This window comes from Peromyscus maniculatus, chromosome 11 (genome assembly GCF_049852395.1).
Source record: "Peromyscus maniculatus bairdii isolate BWxNUB_F1_BW_parent chromosome 11, HU_Pman_BW_mat_3.1, whole genome shotgun sequence".
NCBI classification, from domain to species: domain Eukaryota; kingdom Metazoa; phylum Chordata; class Mammalia; order Rodentia; family Cricetidae; genus Peromyscus; species Peromyscus maniculatus.
In genome coordinates this window covers 83,109,870-83,125,631 of record NC_134862.1, presented here as the reverse complement: position 1 = coordinate 83,125,631, position 15,762 = coordinate 83,109,870, and the positions used below count along the sequence as shown (strand labels likewise).

Genomic DNA, 15,762 nt, shown 5'->3' with positions numbered 1-15,762 from the left:
ATCATCAGTTGCCTTTAGCTCCAAACTACAATTCTATGAATCCAATTGATATGCCAATAGGTATAAACAAGGTTGAACAAATCTCCCTACCTTGTAATCTTCATCATCAGCCAATGCCAAATTTTTCTTCTTAATGATCCAGGTTTTTAGGTCATCTGAGTCTTGATACAGTTGTTGGAGAACCTGGGAGTCTACCAGCAATTTTCGTCGAGCAGCAGCCCTTTCACGCAGGGCGTCACACCTGGCCAACAGCTGTGAAACACACACACACACACACACACACACACACACACACACACACACACATTAATCTGTGAATAAGCTCACAGCCAACAAAAGCAAATATAGACAGTTGAGGTTGTTGCGCACCCTGACCATCTTTCCCCAATGCTTTTCCTGATCCCAGTGCATAGGCAATATATTGGTTAGTTTTGATCAATTTGTACAAACTAGTCACATGGAAAGTTCAAACTTCAAGAATTGCATCCATAAGACTGACCTGTGGGCATATTTGTGGGGACATTTTCTTGATGAATGATTAATGTGAGAAGGCCCTTCCCACTGTGAACAGTGCCACCCTTGACCAGGTGGTCTTCAGTTTTATAAATAAGCAGGCTGAGCAAGCCATGAGGATTAAGTCAGTAAGCAGCACTCCTCCATGGTCTCTGCTTCAGTTTCTGCCTCCAGGTTCCTACCTTGGCTCCCCTTTATAATGTATTGTACCCTGAAAGCCAAATAAACCATTTCTTCCCCCAAGTCACGTTTAGTCAGTGTTTTACCACAGCAACAGAGAAGGAAAGGCAGATAGAGGCCATGGGCCTTGGGCATACCCCATCACGAATAGTAGCAATGTTCTCAGAGTCATAGTGGTCATTCTCAATAAGGTTGGTTGCAGTCTCATTCAAGGTCTGAAAAAAAAATACAATGACTTTGCCTCAGCAATAGTTAAATGAGTGGCCCCAGTTTGAGCACCTATCTAAGATAAAGAATACCAATGTATAAGTACAACAATCTAATCTTGAAGATTAGAAGGCCTGGATTCTAGTTATAAATTCTGATATGCCTGTATTTCAGAAAGTATACTCTAGGCTTAATGATTATCTTTTCTGCACTATATTTTTTTCCAGTCTAGGTTATAGTGCATGAATTTAGATGTCACTATGAGTAGACACAGAAGTACTACCAAGGCTAGAGCCAATATCATTTTCTTATCAGCTCTTCTGTCTAGCCCATCCAGCAATCTATTATATGCATCTGTAGCTATATTTCTGTTTATAGCTACACTGGAATAAGGAGAGAAGAAGTATAAAAAAAATTTTATCCATATTCATTCTTCAGTCCCTCAAATTGCTAAAGTTCAGAATGTATTTATTAGTTGGGATAGGAATATATAAAATATGTTATAACACAATAATATGAATTACTCTATACTCAGATTTTTACCAGTGAGTATATATAATAGATATATTAATTAATTAATAAAGTGTCACCTTATTGTGATATTAATTAGTAGGGGAAATTTAGAATTCACTTATTATTTTCTATGCTAGTGTTGGTGATGATATATATGTATATATGTATATATATATTGTGTGTGTGTGTCTGTCTACTGTGTACTACCTTAGGAGACAATTAAAGATAGACAGTGTATTTCATCACTTACATATTCATCATGCTCTTGAAGTCCTTCTCATATATTGATAAATTTTATGACATATTATAACATATTATAACATAAGTTCCACAGAAAATCTCTATACTAGCACTAGATGAAAACAATAAAAAGTGAATATGGTAATATATTAAAGGAAAGTAATGCTTCAGGAAAATGTATATGATTAAACATGAAAACTTTGAGAGAAGAAAGTACATTAAATTATTATTAAAAGGAAAAACTACATTTAAATATTTGAAATATTTAAAGGATGATTCTATATTGAATATGGATCTAGCATTTTTATTTACAATTCAAAATCCATAATACAAAGTATGTGCTTCTTTAGAAGATGTCCTACCATCTTGAAACCTCTTCCTAAATGTATTTTGTAGATCAAGAAATTTATTGATGAAATGGGTATTATTATCACTGCTTTGGATATTTTCCTTTTTTCCCAAAAGATAAATCTTGATTTGGTTTTCACTTTCACACTATAAACAATCTATATTCTCACAGAAACAAACCACAGCATTTTAAGACATGTAAGTAGATATTATCAACAACAAAGGAAGGGTTGGCAATTCACAACAACAGCCCTGATGTTAGGTTTTGTAGTCACAATGGTGATTCTGTTTAGAGGCATGTATGGAAACAGTGTATGGAAATAGGAAACTAATGTTCAACCAGAATCATTACTTACTATAATCTTTTCTTCCTGGGCAGTGAACGCTTCTTCGAAGTCATCATGTTTCTGAAGAAGGGCTTCTACACTGCTCACTGAGTTTCCCAGGTCCTCATTTTCTAGGAAGGCCTGTAGAAGACAGAAAGACACACCCTAGATTTCCTCACTGGTAAGACCCTTTCCTCTTGGAGTTTCTCAGAGACAAGGACAAAGGAAGGAGTCTAGGGAACTGGAGAGCAAGGTGAGAATTTGCATAGATAAGAATATTATGTAGAAATTAACTTCAAATACCATGAGCTTAGACTCCCAGTCTTTTAATGCTTGCATGCAACTTTCTTACCTTTATCTCTGGATCTATTCACATGAATTTCTGTCAACAACTAACAAAATATTATTTAGAGTTCTCAAAACTACTCCAGGAAGACTACATTCTTTCTCTAAGAAGCCTGTTCATTAGCCCTGTCTGACTTATTATAAAATTTTCTTCCTGAGCCCTTACCAATTTGATATTCATTTTATTTTTTCTTTAACTGTAGTCAAAAATCTCTGTGCTGCATACTTAAACAAAGCTTTTGAGATAGTGTCACTAGGCAGAACAGACTGTTTTCAAACTTCTGACCCTCCTATGGACTCAGCATCCTAAGTCTTGGGATTGCATGCCTGCTTACTACGCTCAGCTTGTAATTAAATATTTTTCTATGCTTTTGCACATGAAGGTGTTTGTAGCAGCAGCTTTAGAGACCAAACTCATCTTTACTTTTTGCCATGGGTCATACTGTAGTTCCTGAGACAATTTTGTCCAAAAGAAATAACTTCTCGGATGCTGATAGTAATCAAAGAGTTAAATAAAGAATGGAAGAAGTGATATCTGAAGACTGGCCCGGTGCCTCCTGTTACCTCTTGTCTGCTCATCCAGCTATCCACTTGTTCACTGTCTCGGCAGAAGAGGTGGAAATCCAGGCACTGATGATACTGATGCTGACACTTGTCCCATAGTTCCAGCAGGGCAGCCCAGTCGTTGGCTAATCTTGTCATCTTAGCAAAGGAAGAGACATTGTATCAGAAAAAAATTAACGAATAAATTTTATCCTTCACTTACTGAGCAGCTAATAAATGCAATGCTATTTGAAAAGTGCAAAAATGAGTAAGAAATGAGCTATTCTCCTAGCTATTCTCCATGGTCCCACCATGCAAACAAATAAGTGCAGTATTGAAAAATAGGATACATGCCATGAAAGAGACATAACATGCTTTATATGTTTAAAAAAAGAAGAAAAGATTAATTCAGGTGGGGGACTTAGGGAATGAAACTACAGAGAGTATAAGTACTGTTGTACCAAGAAATTTACAGAGTTAGTGAGGAGCATCAGGGATGATGAATAACATCAGACCATAAGAAAATTATATTTCCAGGTCATGAACAGTTATGTCATACATTGCACTTTGGAGAAAAATTGGTGGACATTTCATGATTTCCTCATCAGTGGTGAAACATCAGCTTAATTTGAGTGTTGTATAGAGGAGAGCAGAAATGGTACAGGTGCACATCACTGGACTAGATATTGTAGGAGACTCAAAGATTATTGAGGTACACACATCACTGAATTTACCATCTAGAGATGAGTGTGAGGGTGTGATAAAATAAAGCAATAATGCAAGATGTATAAAGGTTTCAAATGAGGTGTTAAGTCGGAGAATTGATGTAGTAATATCCAAGCAGAGCAATCACTCATCTTGTGAGGATTTCGAGTGACTCAGCTTAGCCATTGCATATGTGATGAGGACTAGGTAGACTTCAGACACACCATTAACATGTTTAGGTGTCTCTTTCCCTCTTTTCAAAGAGAGATTACCATATGAACATGAGATAGATTAGGGTTGAATATATTATTGAAACTTTACACATTGTGTGAAAGCAGCTTACCTTCTCACGAATTTCCTCAGAAGCTTCATGATTACCATCCAGCAGATCTTGGCCAGTTGCATCAGCAGATTGAAATCGGTCATCATAGGAGTCAATCTCATGCTGTGGTCACAAAGCAGAATGTCTCAAATGTGGCAAGAAATGACTGTGATTTCTCAACATTGAACAAAATTCTTCCATCCTTTCTCCTATTAGGGAAGCCTTTGCTCCTTACCTTATGCTGCTGGTGTCTGGCTAGTAGTGCTTCCCCACTGGCTACATCTGTTGGCAGCTCATCAGCATTGATCAGAGCTGTCTTTTCCTTCATCCAGCCTGAGAGCTCATCATAGTCAGATAAGAATCGATGGTACCTGTGAGAAAAACAGGATAAAGGACAGGAAGGAGATATCTGATTTGAAAGGACTGTGAACAAAGGGTTATGAGTGGCATAAGTAATGGCATGTAAGGTTCACCTTGTCCTAGTACCATGTCTCTCTCCCTTTCCCCTGCAGTGGAGTAGGTTATGAAGCCTTTCTACACAGGGTGGTAGATCCAAGAATAGGTGTATCATTGTGTGGGTGTTCCAATTCTGTCACCTTAAGGTCACATCCACCTCAGAGTAAAGTCTCATGATACAGCCAGAAAATGGATACATGTCCTATAACTCTCAGAGTAGGGAGAGAGTTGTGTTTTCTCAAAAATAGCTTTGCTAATATTTACTCTATTAATCTACTAGTAAGGTCATTATCCATTCAAAAAGTTAAATATTCATCATTTGGTTATAAATCATAATGATACCATGAGTACTATCTTCTATCTCTTGATGGTTGGATTACTATTAACTACTGAATTAACTACTAAAAGGATGCCTTGTTATCGCAAATTTTTATAACTTTTGGCTGGTAGCCAAAACACAATTCTGGAGTCATTTTGACTCTGGCTTGAAACCTTATTTACAACTTTTGTTGGAGTCAAGATCTTTCCAACTTTGTAGTCTGCTTTATAAAAATCTTACAACTATCCAGACAGGAACAATAAAGAGGTATGACTGAGGATGTATGATACTGAGTAGTATACTAGTTTACACAAGAACTTTCTTTGACAAATTAGTTTTCATTTGCTTCTACAGAGCAGGCAGGAGACCTGGGAGTCCTTTCACCCTTTCTCTGTTTTGGGACCCCCTGGAAGAGGTAGAACAAGATGTGCAATTTCTGACCCATAAGAAGCCTTCAGCTTTGCATATCTGTTAGTGGCCAAGGCACGAATGCGTTCCCAATTGGAGACCAGATCTGCTTTCATCTGCTCGATCTGAGATGCATCTGCAGGATGGGAAATCATCAGCTTGTCTGCTTTGGCACATAACTCCTTCACCTTTGGAATAAGAAAGAAACCTACTAAAAAATTCAAGCACTGTGACTCCTGGCAGAGCTTTATGGAAGAGTGTATAACAAAAACAATCACATGAATAGTAATAACTGATAAGTATATTTATATGAACATACTTTACTAATATGAAATATCCTATGTTAATGACAATTTTTTAAATCCTTATTATCCATACTATGTTCCATACTCTATAGGCATTTTCTCATATTATGTTTGTTCATTCAATAATAGCATCAGAAATATTCTTTTCAAAAAACAAAACAAAACAAAAACCAACAAAAAAAAAGAAATATTCTTTTCTTCTTTTGGAGAAATTATTATTATTCTTATGTTACATGAGTAACAACAGAGAAATACTATTTTATTCACTCAGTAATTCTGCTCGTTGTCTGAAGCAAGGTTTGGAATAATGTTTATCTGTTGCCATCTCTCTATGATGTCTCTGTAGATGTTATTGTATAGACATAAAGGACACTTTTGCCCCAAACCTTAAGAAAACCACATGACTCCTTTTGAGCTTTAGGCCAGGAATACTATAGTATTATATAGACATGGGTGACTTTCCACATGCCATCATTATTTCTTTAATTATTTAAATATAATCAGATATTGTTGAGAGTTTGAAGTTTTGTTACCATAACACATTAAATCCTATAGTTTCAGCATTTATTACTAGAGGAAAATAGACCAGCAATAACAACAACAATCCAAGAAATGAACAATAGTGGAAGAGGATACTAGAAATGGACCTGGAGATGGCTTTAATCAAAGCAAGCATGTGTGATCTTTCTGTACTCTGTCACTTTGTTGGAAACATATGGGTTTCTGCCTTAATTGTAGCTAAAGTTACAAAATGGAGTATAATGGTAAGTTTTGATTGCCAACATGATTGGGTTAATAAATGCCTAACTTAATAAAGCACTTCTCTATCTGTGAGAACAGTGTTTCTAGAGACAATTAGAGCTCTAATAACTCAATCTCTTGATGGATTTATAATCTGGTATTGTGTGTAGGGGGTATAGGGTAAAAGAAGGTAAGAGACTAGGTGTAGCTGGAGGAAGCAGGTCAAGGAAGGCATGTTCTTGAGAATTCTATTTGACTCTACACATTTCCCATATTCCTGTCTCTACACCTTGGTCAACCATTAAGTGAACAGCTGTCCTCCACCACTTTTCCATCACCACGATGCCCTTCCAAAGCACATGAGGCCAAGGAATCTCTAGACTGAAATCTCTAGAATAATAAGCTAAAATAAGCATGTCTACACTTATATAGTTTCTGCTGGTCACACTGGCAGAAATGTCAGTAACAAGGGAAGAAATAAAAGACAGAAATTGTCCAGAAATGTAGGCTTGCTCTGAGTTCTAGTGTACCTATATCAGTTCCTCTAGATATAGAAATGGGAGCTTTTCAGTTTTTAGAAGGGAGTGGAAAGATAGATTTAGATTTTAATGTCTCTCAGTTCATTATGAAAGAAGAAAATTCATTCCTGATTTACAGTATGAAGGACAAAAACCAGGATCTAGCTGCAACAGAAGAAAATGTGCTCAGAGGGAAGACTCTAGTCCTAAGGTGTTTTAGTGAGAGTGATCAATGAGTTTCTTGGAGGTATTTTCTTTAGTTGCAAAATATACCACAAATATGAAACTGACGTGTGTGTTAAAATAAAAGCAGTTTGAATAAAAAGTAAAGACTTGCGGTCTCACTGAACAAATATGAATTAGAATGAGGAGGAATACTGTAAGAGTACAGAAGAATCCATCCTTTATTGAAAAGTGTGAAATGACTATGTCTTCTTCAGGATGGTGCTAGGCAGAAGGATCACCATGTAAATTTTGTAAGTCTGGGGCTAGCCGTCTTTCTGGCAAAGGCTTACCTTGTCATCCATGACAGCAAGATTCCTCTCGAGCCCCTTGTGACTATGAAACAGTGCCTCGGAACTAACAAGATCTTTGCCGTAGTCCTCAGAGGTGAGTAGAGGCTCTTTCTCCTCCATCCACTGGATGGCTTCAGTGACATCCCTGCCAGACAGTGTCATGAGCACCCACAAACCAAGACGGCAGGCATGGCAGGGCAAACAGAACCACAGGACCAGCTTAGTTCCCACAAGTAGCAACATCTCTATTTTTCAACAAACTGGCATGAAGTAACTTAAAACGTACTTGCTTGTCAGTTATTTTTTGTCCAATGTTCTAGCCCCAAGGGTTCTTGACTATTGAGTTACCAGAGACACTTCCCGTATCTGACATGTGAGCAGTTATTCATGAATGCCATTCTCTTTCCCTCTAACTCATCTGACTCTTACATAACCTCTTTGCTTCTGCAGTGCCAGTGCAGCAGAGCTATACTATTTTATTGTTTGGATATACCAAAATCTATATATTAGATATCAAGTTGGTCTTTGCTTTCTTAAGTCATTTGCTATTTCAAAGGTGAAAAAATGATGGCTTTTGGCTTTTAAGGTATTGGTAATTGCTAACAGGAGTAGAGAGGCGAAAACAAATAAATCTGATGCACACCCATCAATGCCAAGATCACACTTTTTGAAGTCCTTATTCACCAGCTTCTACTTCTGGGATGGCTAGGATTGTTTGCCTCTACTACCTTACTTTAGATAGTGATGGAGATCAGATCCAGGGCCTCTGGTGCACTAGGCCTTTATGTACTGTGCTGTACCTTCACCATCATACCTTTTGAATCTTTGGAGGTCTGCAGCATTCGAAAGAATTTCTCGTCTCTTGAGTGCCAGGTTCCAGAGACGATCCCATGCAGCATTTACCTCATCCTGCTTTGCCTTTATCTCAGGCAACTTAGGATGTTCCTCCTAAAAGAGAAAACCAACAAAGATGACATCATACCAAAAATAACTTCCACACTGAATTTATATATCACACCTTGGTCACACTGTCATATAAAGAAGTATGGCTTCATAGGCAATGGGAGACCATTGCCATGGAACACACACACACACACACACACACACACACACACACACACACACACACACACACACACACACACTGCCATTTTATGGATCAGAAAGGGGAGATTGTAACCAGAGGAGAAAAAAAGCTTCTCATGACATGTTGGTCCATGGAGGTGCATCCCTCTACTTTCTCACATTCTCCTTATATCCCACCTACTAGTGGCCATGAATTCTTTAAGACCAGAATCCTTTCTCTGGAATGCTTCTTTTGTCTCCATCTCACCTGGGCACACTCATTAGCATATTGGTTCACTTTGTCCACTTTTCCCTTCCGAGCCGTCAGTTCTTCTTGGAACTCTTCAAACTTCTTATGCAGGACTTCAGTTCGTTCCCAGTCATCTCCCAGCTCCACTAATGTCACTATAGCTTCCTGTAAGTAAGGAAAAAGTCCACAGAATCACCAGTAAAAAAAAAAATCTAGAATTTTTTTGCAGGTCGGAAGTCTCAAGCCCCTGTTAATTTCTCAGGATCACTCATATGGGGCCCTTTCTTGAGACAAGCCAGAAGCAGGAGAATATCTTAGGATGACACCTTGATCTGGGGATTAGTGTCTTTTGGGTTAAGACTTTAGTGAGTTCAGGGAGATTGCTGGGAGTCTCCGGAAGTTCCCTCTATGCTTTAGAAGACAAATGAACAATTCTTCGTACTCTGCCTCCTTTTGAATCAAGCATCTGCAAAAAGCACTGCACTGAGCTCTTGTGTGTGTAAGACTTCAGCTCCAACTGGGAGGGGGGGGACTATGCTTGAAGTAGTTATAGGTACTGAGAAACAAAAGTTGAAAATTATTTCAGCCAAAACTCTGAGTGTAAGGAAAACCATTGAAGTTGGGCATTAAACAGTATGGGGAGAGAGGGTAATGAGTCTAGACCATACTGGAAGTATGGTGTTAGTCTTGACTTTACCATAATCATACCCATAGTTTTAGGCTTATGCCCTACAACATTAATCTTCAGAATCTCCCCAAATCTTTGCCAAAATTCACCTTTTCTCTAAAGAATGAAGTCCAGAAACAGATTCCTCAACTACTCCAGACTACTTGATTATGCTGTAGAGAGTGACAATAGAGTGCTTGGACAGAGCCATCAAAGTACCCAAGAGTATTCAAGACTGTACCTTTTCTTTGATCCACTCCAAGATGTCTTCACACTCCTGCAAGTACTGATAGAACTTCAGTGCCCGAAGAAGCACATCACTTTTCTCTTGGGTCAACTCCCACAGCAGATCCCACAGGCGGCGAAGTTCCATCAGATGAGTCTTTAAGGGAGAGAGGAAGAATGGCTGGACTGGCAAATAGCTCAGTGGGGAAAGGCATTTGCCTTGAAAACCCAACAACTTGAGTTTGATTTCTGAAAACTATGGTTGAAGGAGAGAATGCCCTAAGCTCTCTGCAAACATGCCATGAACACCATGAACACACCCACACACAAAAACCTATACACATACAATGATAAATAAAATATGATTTAAAAATTATCAATGGAATGCAGAAATATGGAGGTAGAATAAGAAACTTGTACAGAAAAAATACCTGATTACTAATCCCTCCTCCTATTCATTCATATACTAATGACTCAATGAATATCTAATGAGAGAAAAAATGTATATGAAATAGTTACTAAGCATGTGATCTTCCATGAGAGAAAATTGTGTTTAAAATATCTTGACATTTTAAAGAATTGAAAAATACTATCAGATGGCAAAATGGGGGCAGGGAGACAATTTTGGAGCAAGTTTGCACAGAAGATGGCTCATTTTGCCCGAGCTCTAAGGACAGAAAGATTCCTGATGTATAGATGATAGGCAGAGAATGTTCTACATACAGCAAACAGCCATAGTGACAGCATAGGAGAAACAGATGAACTCTTTTCAGAAAGTATAAAAGACACAGTTCTGCTGAGTAACTGGTAAACACTTTCATTAAAACAAGAAGATTATTTGGGTAGTACATAGTTTGACAACATGTAGAGGAATCTGAGTGCCAGAGGAGACCAGAACATCATGTTGCACCAGTCATGGGAAACTGGCTAGCATTGTGCCATCCTTTAAAAAGCTTGCATCTTCACCCCCTCCATTGCCTAGAGTAGGATATGGAACACATTTCTCTGAACCCTACTGTGGTGTCCAGTGAAGCCTCAGTGGTGATGATGCATAGTTGTTTAAAGACTTCTCAGGCATTTTTGTTTTGTTTTGCATTATAAGTTTTAGCAAACAACATCTTTACTATGTAGTGCAGACTACAGTTGAACTTATCACCCTCTGCCTCCATCTCTCCATTACAGGCATACACCATCATATCCAGTTTTAAATATTTTACTTAATATAGACTTTACACAGAGTATTATAACATAGAAGTTCTATTTTAAACAAAAGAACAAGACTTGAGATTTTCTTTACTAAATGTTCCAGCTCTGCTGACTCCCCATGGGAGGTGTTACTGCCTTGTAGGAGGGAATGGGGGGTGGGCTTGGAGGGAAGGCTGGAGGAGTGGGAGGAGGGAAGAGGAGTGATCTATGATTGGTATGTAAAATGAATAAAAACTTTATTAATTAAAAAATAGAATAGGCACACAGTGGTAAATGATTATTTAATAACTATGATGTTCAGATCTCGACATCCAAGAAATTTTTCTAAATTAGGGACTTGGGGGGTTTTGTTTTGTTTTTGTAAACAGAAAGGAATGTATGGAAAGATATACTGTGAGAAATGGGGTGTATTTGAAAAAAGCAAACTTTCACTGGCAAATGGGAAGAATTCAAAGAAGATTCAAATGGGAAAAAATCACTTCGAAGTCAGAATTAATAATTATGAAAGAGTCTTTATAAAAGTCATTTCATCTGAGAAATGTGGGATAGGCTGAAGTGGACTTGATCTTGACATAAAGACAAGTATAAGGACTGCCAAATGACATTCCTACACCATTGTCTTTTTCCACCTATGAAACACAAGGATGATCTGTCATTTCTCCTGCCTCAATTTCAATAAAGAACAAGCGTTTTGAGCCCTTGTTCTAAGGGAGTTATATTGAGGTTTATTTAGCACAATCCACAGAAACCCTAGTAACACAGTTAGCAACTAGAGGCTTGACTTTAAGACCCTACAACTCATTTACCTTGGTGTCTTCATGGGCAAAATGATCTTCTGTAAATCGGGCTTCCCTGATTTCTTCTAGTTCAGGAAGCACCCTTGATTTGACTTGTACCTCTGATACAAAGGATTCATGCTTCTGATACTTCCCCTGAAGTTTAAAAATCAGATTTTATGAGTAATAAAATGTAGTCTCATGGGAACAACAAATACTCTTTTGTTTCTCCTCTCAATTCTAAGCAGACTTCCCACTCCCCCACCTGTACTCAGCAATTTCCCTTGGCTATAGCAGAAAGAATCCCATTCTGAAACAAACAAAGGTGTACTCAAGGTAGAACACCTGAACACAACTCCCCTGAGGCCACACAGACAGTCTTTTCTGTTGGCACTTCTTTTGGAAAACTATCAATAAAATAATACTCTATTCAAGGCTCCACAGACTCCTATGTGAATAAAACCATGTAATACATCGTGTCACTGAGTTCTCTTTTAAAAAGTACTGTGCAGAAAATGAAATTATCCATTAAAAGTTCATAGTAAGCTCTGCACTTGTCATATATGAATTAATCTGTTGCACACATACATCACCCAGATCTTGCGGCACTGTTCCCTGCTCAATACCAATCACCAGTTATGATCCGGCTATGCAACATGGCAACTCATAGATGTAGAACTTTCCACCAAACTTCTTGTCCTACAACCTTGTATTTGAACTTAACTGCCATTAAATAACAATTTTGAGGAAAGCTAGAATAATTGCCACTGCTGAAAAGAGTGGACAACCATTGCTGTAGAAGCACTAATGATTTTTACTATCTTAAAGAAAATCAGTTGTTTCATCATTAGTGTCACAATATTGAAAGCACATGGTATGTCACAAGTTTCTTGAACTTTCAGCCACTATTTTGTTGAGTAAGTTCTCATAAAATGCTGACTTAGATTAGTCTTATTTGCAGATAAGATTCTGAAAGTTAAGAAGCAGAAGACAGGGATCAGGTAGAAGTAGAGCTTTTGTCACTAGTAAATGGTCTAATCTTTCTATGATGTCTATATAATTATAAGAATGTGAGTTCTGAATGAGATGTCAATGTGATGCAGTATGAGTCTGTATTTTCAACAGCTGATATACTGTCAGTTTTTGGTTTCTTTTCTCTTTCTTCTGTCTCATATTTCCAACATTACATAGAAGGAGCAATGTTAGCCTTTTTCTTAACTAAATTTGTAAACTTCTCATTCCACCATTTTGGCTTCATTCTGTACATACAATCAGGTTGTGCTTACACCCACCCCTCAACATTAACATAAAGAAAAGTCCATTTCACCGGGTGGTGGTGGCGCACGCCTTTAATCCCAGCACTCGGGAGGCAGAGCCAGGTGGATCTTTGTGAGTTCGAGGCCAGCCTGGTCTCCAAAGTGAGTTCCAGGAAAGGCACAAAGCTACATAGAGAAGCCCTGTCTCAAAAAACAAACAAACAAACAAACAAACAAAAGCAACAAAAAAACAAAAACAAAAAAAAACCAACCAAACAAACAAACCCTCCCCCCCCCCAAAAAAAAAAGTCCATTTCACTCTCTAGAGAACTTAGGGTCAGCCTGGGGAACATCTGTGGCACTAAGTCACCTGTATATTCGTGGGCTCATAGGTCTTATCCTTTGCAGTCTCCATCTTCTCCATGATCCATTTCTCCAGGTCATCTGCATCTCTCCTGAAAACTTGATAGTGATAAGACTCTTCAAGCTTCTGACCCCTCTCAGCGACACGTTGCTTGAACCTCTGGTATTGGTCTAACACCTCCTGTCTTCTATGCTGGATTTCTTCTGCTGTTTCCAAAACCTTTGGTCCACTGCTTTCCATAACCTATAAGGTAGAAAGTCTCTCCGTGTTTTGCAATATTATTCTGTATCCCAAAATATGGATGAGTGTGGTTACTATGTCAATTAAAGATTATAGGAAGAAAAATAAATAATGTTTCTGTTGCTACTTCTCATATTTATAATTCTATCTTTCTTGTATATCCCAAGGCATTCACCCATATTACATCTACGCTTATCTTTGTTAAGCCTGTTAATTCTTACTGTTGGAGGGGCTGTAATATAACTGTATAATTTTTAACTATAAATAGCTATTGCTCAGATTAATAGCTCTTAATCGTCCAAAATATTCTATAGAAAGGACAAACTTGGACTGATGAAACAACATCACAGAATTTCAGATAGACAGTAAGGAAATGCTATTTTATACCCTTCAAAGGCTAAACAACATTAATAAGTGTTGATCATACTGTAACTTTAAGGAATAGTCAGGGATAGTTTGCAATTAATTTAATGAATCACACACTGAATATTTTTCTTCTTATTCAAAAACATAGATTATGTATTATGTACTCTTATTTGATTTACTAAAAAAATTCTAAAAGTAAAAGAAAATCTAAATTCAACTTGGTTTCTACTCATTTGTCACAACTGTAAATTATTAGTGTTTTAGTAGTTGGTTTTTGGAGTATAAAACATTATATTCTTATCAAGACAAAATTATGCTTTAATTTAATGAAAACCAGTTGTGTGTAACAATATCCAGGAAAATTTCCATAAGGCCATTTCTATAGAGTATTGATTTCTTTGTTTCTTATATCTAAAATATGCAATACAGAGTTTATATTTTAATGTTTCTTTATTTTTCATAAATAGTTTTCTAGGGCCAGTAATTACTGATATGATTATAAATTTAAGTCATTCCACAGAGACACAAACTATTGAAGGCATTATTTGGTTTTAAATTACCTAGTTGTTTTCTATATGATATATCTGACTTCAGCAAGCAATTGTTGAGTTTTTATTATTATATAGGTGTAAAGTTCTAGGTTGTAAACCAAACTAGTGGGAACTCATGAACTTTAGACCAACAGCTATGGAACCTCCTTGGGACTGGGCTAGGCCCTCTGCATAAGCGAGGCAGTTGTGTAGCTTGATCCACTTAGGGGGCCTCCTAGCAGTAGGGTCAGGGTCTATCCCTAGTGCATGAGCTGGCTTTTTGGAGCCCACTACCTATGGTGGGACACCTTGCATGGCCTTGATGCAGGAGGAGGGGCTTAGACTTGCCTTACTGAATGTACCAGGCTCTGAGGATTCCCTATGGGAGATCTTGCCTTGTTGGAGGAGAAAATCGGGGGTCAGTTGGGGGAGGAAGTTAGGAGGGGTGGGAGAAGTGAAGAGAGGGGTATCCGTGATTGGTATGTAAAAAGAATAAAAAATTCCTTATTTTTTTTTAAAGCTATACTACACACACACATACACACACACACAAAGTTCTAGGTTATTTTTAAAAGTAAAACATTCACAAAATAATTGAAATCAAAATTTTCTTTTACTGTAAAGTCAACTAAGTGTAATTTTTAATGACTCCAGTGAAGATGGAATAGAAAGCTCAGAGGAGATAGCTTTCCTAATTGCATCAGGGATGAGAATTCATCTGTACTCACAGTTTCCTTTGGAGGGTGCTCCATCGCTCCCCAAAGTCTAAACGTTTGCTGGATGAAATGTAGCTAAGAGAGAACAAATGTTCTTTGAATGTTTAGTCCACTTCAAATAGAAATGTTGGAAACACGAATGTGGCAAGGACTAAGAGAAAAAAGTTTTAGAATCCCGCCAAGCATAGACAATCAGCATTATCTCCAGGCGACAGTTTCAGTTGAAGCAGTGGCCTAAAGCCACAAACAGGTGACTCAGCAGTTTTTGGGGGCTGTGGTTCTCAGGACCTCAATAGGAATTTAAAAAAGAAAAGAAAGCAAAGTTTTCAGATGCAAAATTATCAAAGAAAAACAGTGACAGATGAAAGGCAAGTGGTTGTGTTGGGTTGTGTTTTATTCAGTAATAGATCTTGTAAGGTCAGAGAATTTATAAATTAGGAAGGAATTCCAGGTTGCTCCTCCTTGGACTCCACAGTGGAGGGTTGAGAGAATTCAGAGAGGACATAACTTTCTTCTTTTGATCTCTTTCTAGGAAGTACAATGTAACTACTTTGTCAAGACCCAACTTCAGGGATTTAGCTAACTTTTAGTTAATAA

General features: G+C 37.7%; 1 protein-coding gene across 1 annotated transcript in view; it reads right to left on the bottom strand.

Moving 5' to 3' along the window:
* Spta1 (spectrin alpha, erythrocytic 1) overlaps nucleotides 1-15,368 on the bottom strand; it is a 71,162-nt gene extending 55,794 nt beyond the window's left edge. The window contains exons 1-14 of the mRNA XM_006993711.4: nucleotides 15,178-15,368; nucleotides 13,320-13,556; nucleotides 11,724-11,849; nucleotides 9,728-9,868; nucleotides 8,838-8,984; nucleotides 8,319-8,452; nucleotides 7,505-7,649; nucleotides 5,459-5,613; nucleotides 4,478-4,613; nucleotides 4,264-4,365; nucleotides 3,237-3,374; nucleotides 2,358-2,468; nucleotides 831-908; nucleotides 91-252 (exon numbers count right to left, since the gene is read on the bottom strand). Of these exons, the coding sequence (XP_006993773.1) occupies nucleotides 91-252; nucleotides 831-908; nucleotides 2,358-2,468; nucleotides 3,237-3,374; nucleotides 4,264-4,365; nucleotides 4,478-4,613; nucleotides 5,459-5,613; nucleotides 7,505-7,649; nucleotides 8,319-8,452; nucleotides 8,838-8,984; nucleotides 9,728-9,868; nucleotides 11,724-11,849; nucleotides 13,320-13,556; nucleotides 15,178-15,201 (1,836 nt within the window). The 5' untranslated portion in view covers nucleotides 15,202-15,368. The remainder of the gene's footprint in view (nucleotides 1-90; nucleotides 253-830; nucleotides 909-2,357; nucleotides 2,469-3,236; nucleotides 3,375-4,263; nucleotides 4,366-4,477; nucleotides 4,614-5,458; nucleotides 5,614-7,504; nucleotides 7,650-8,318; nucleotides 8,453-8,837; nucleotides 8,985-9,727; nucleotides 9,869-11,723; nucleotides 11,850-13,319; nucleotides 13,557-15,177) is intronic.
* Nucleotides 15,369-15,762: the final 394 nt, after the last annotated feature.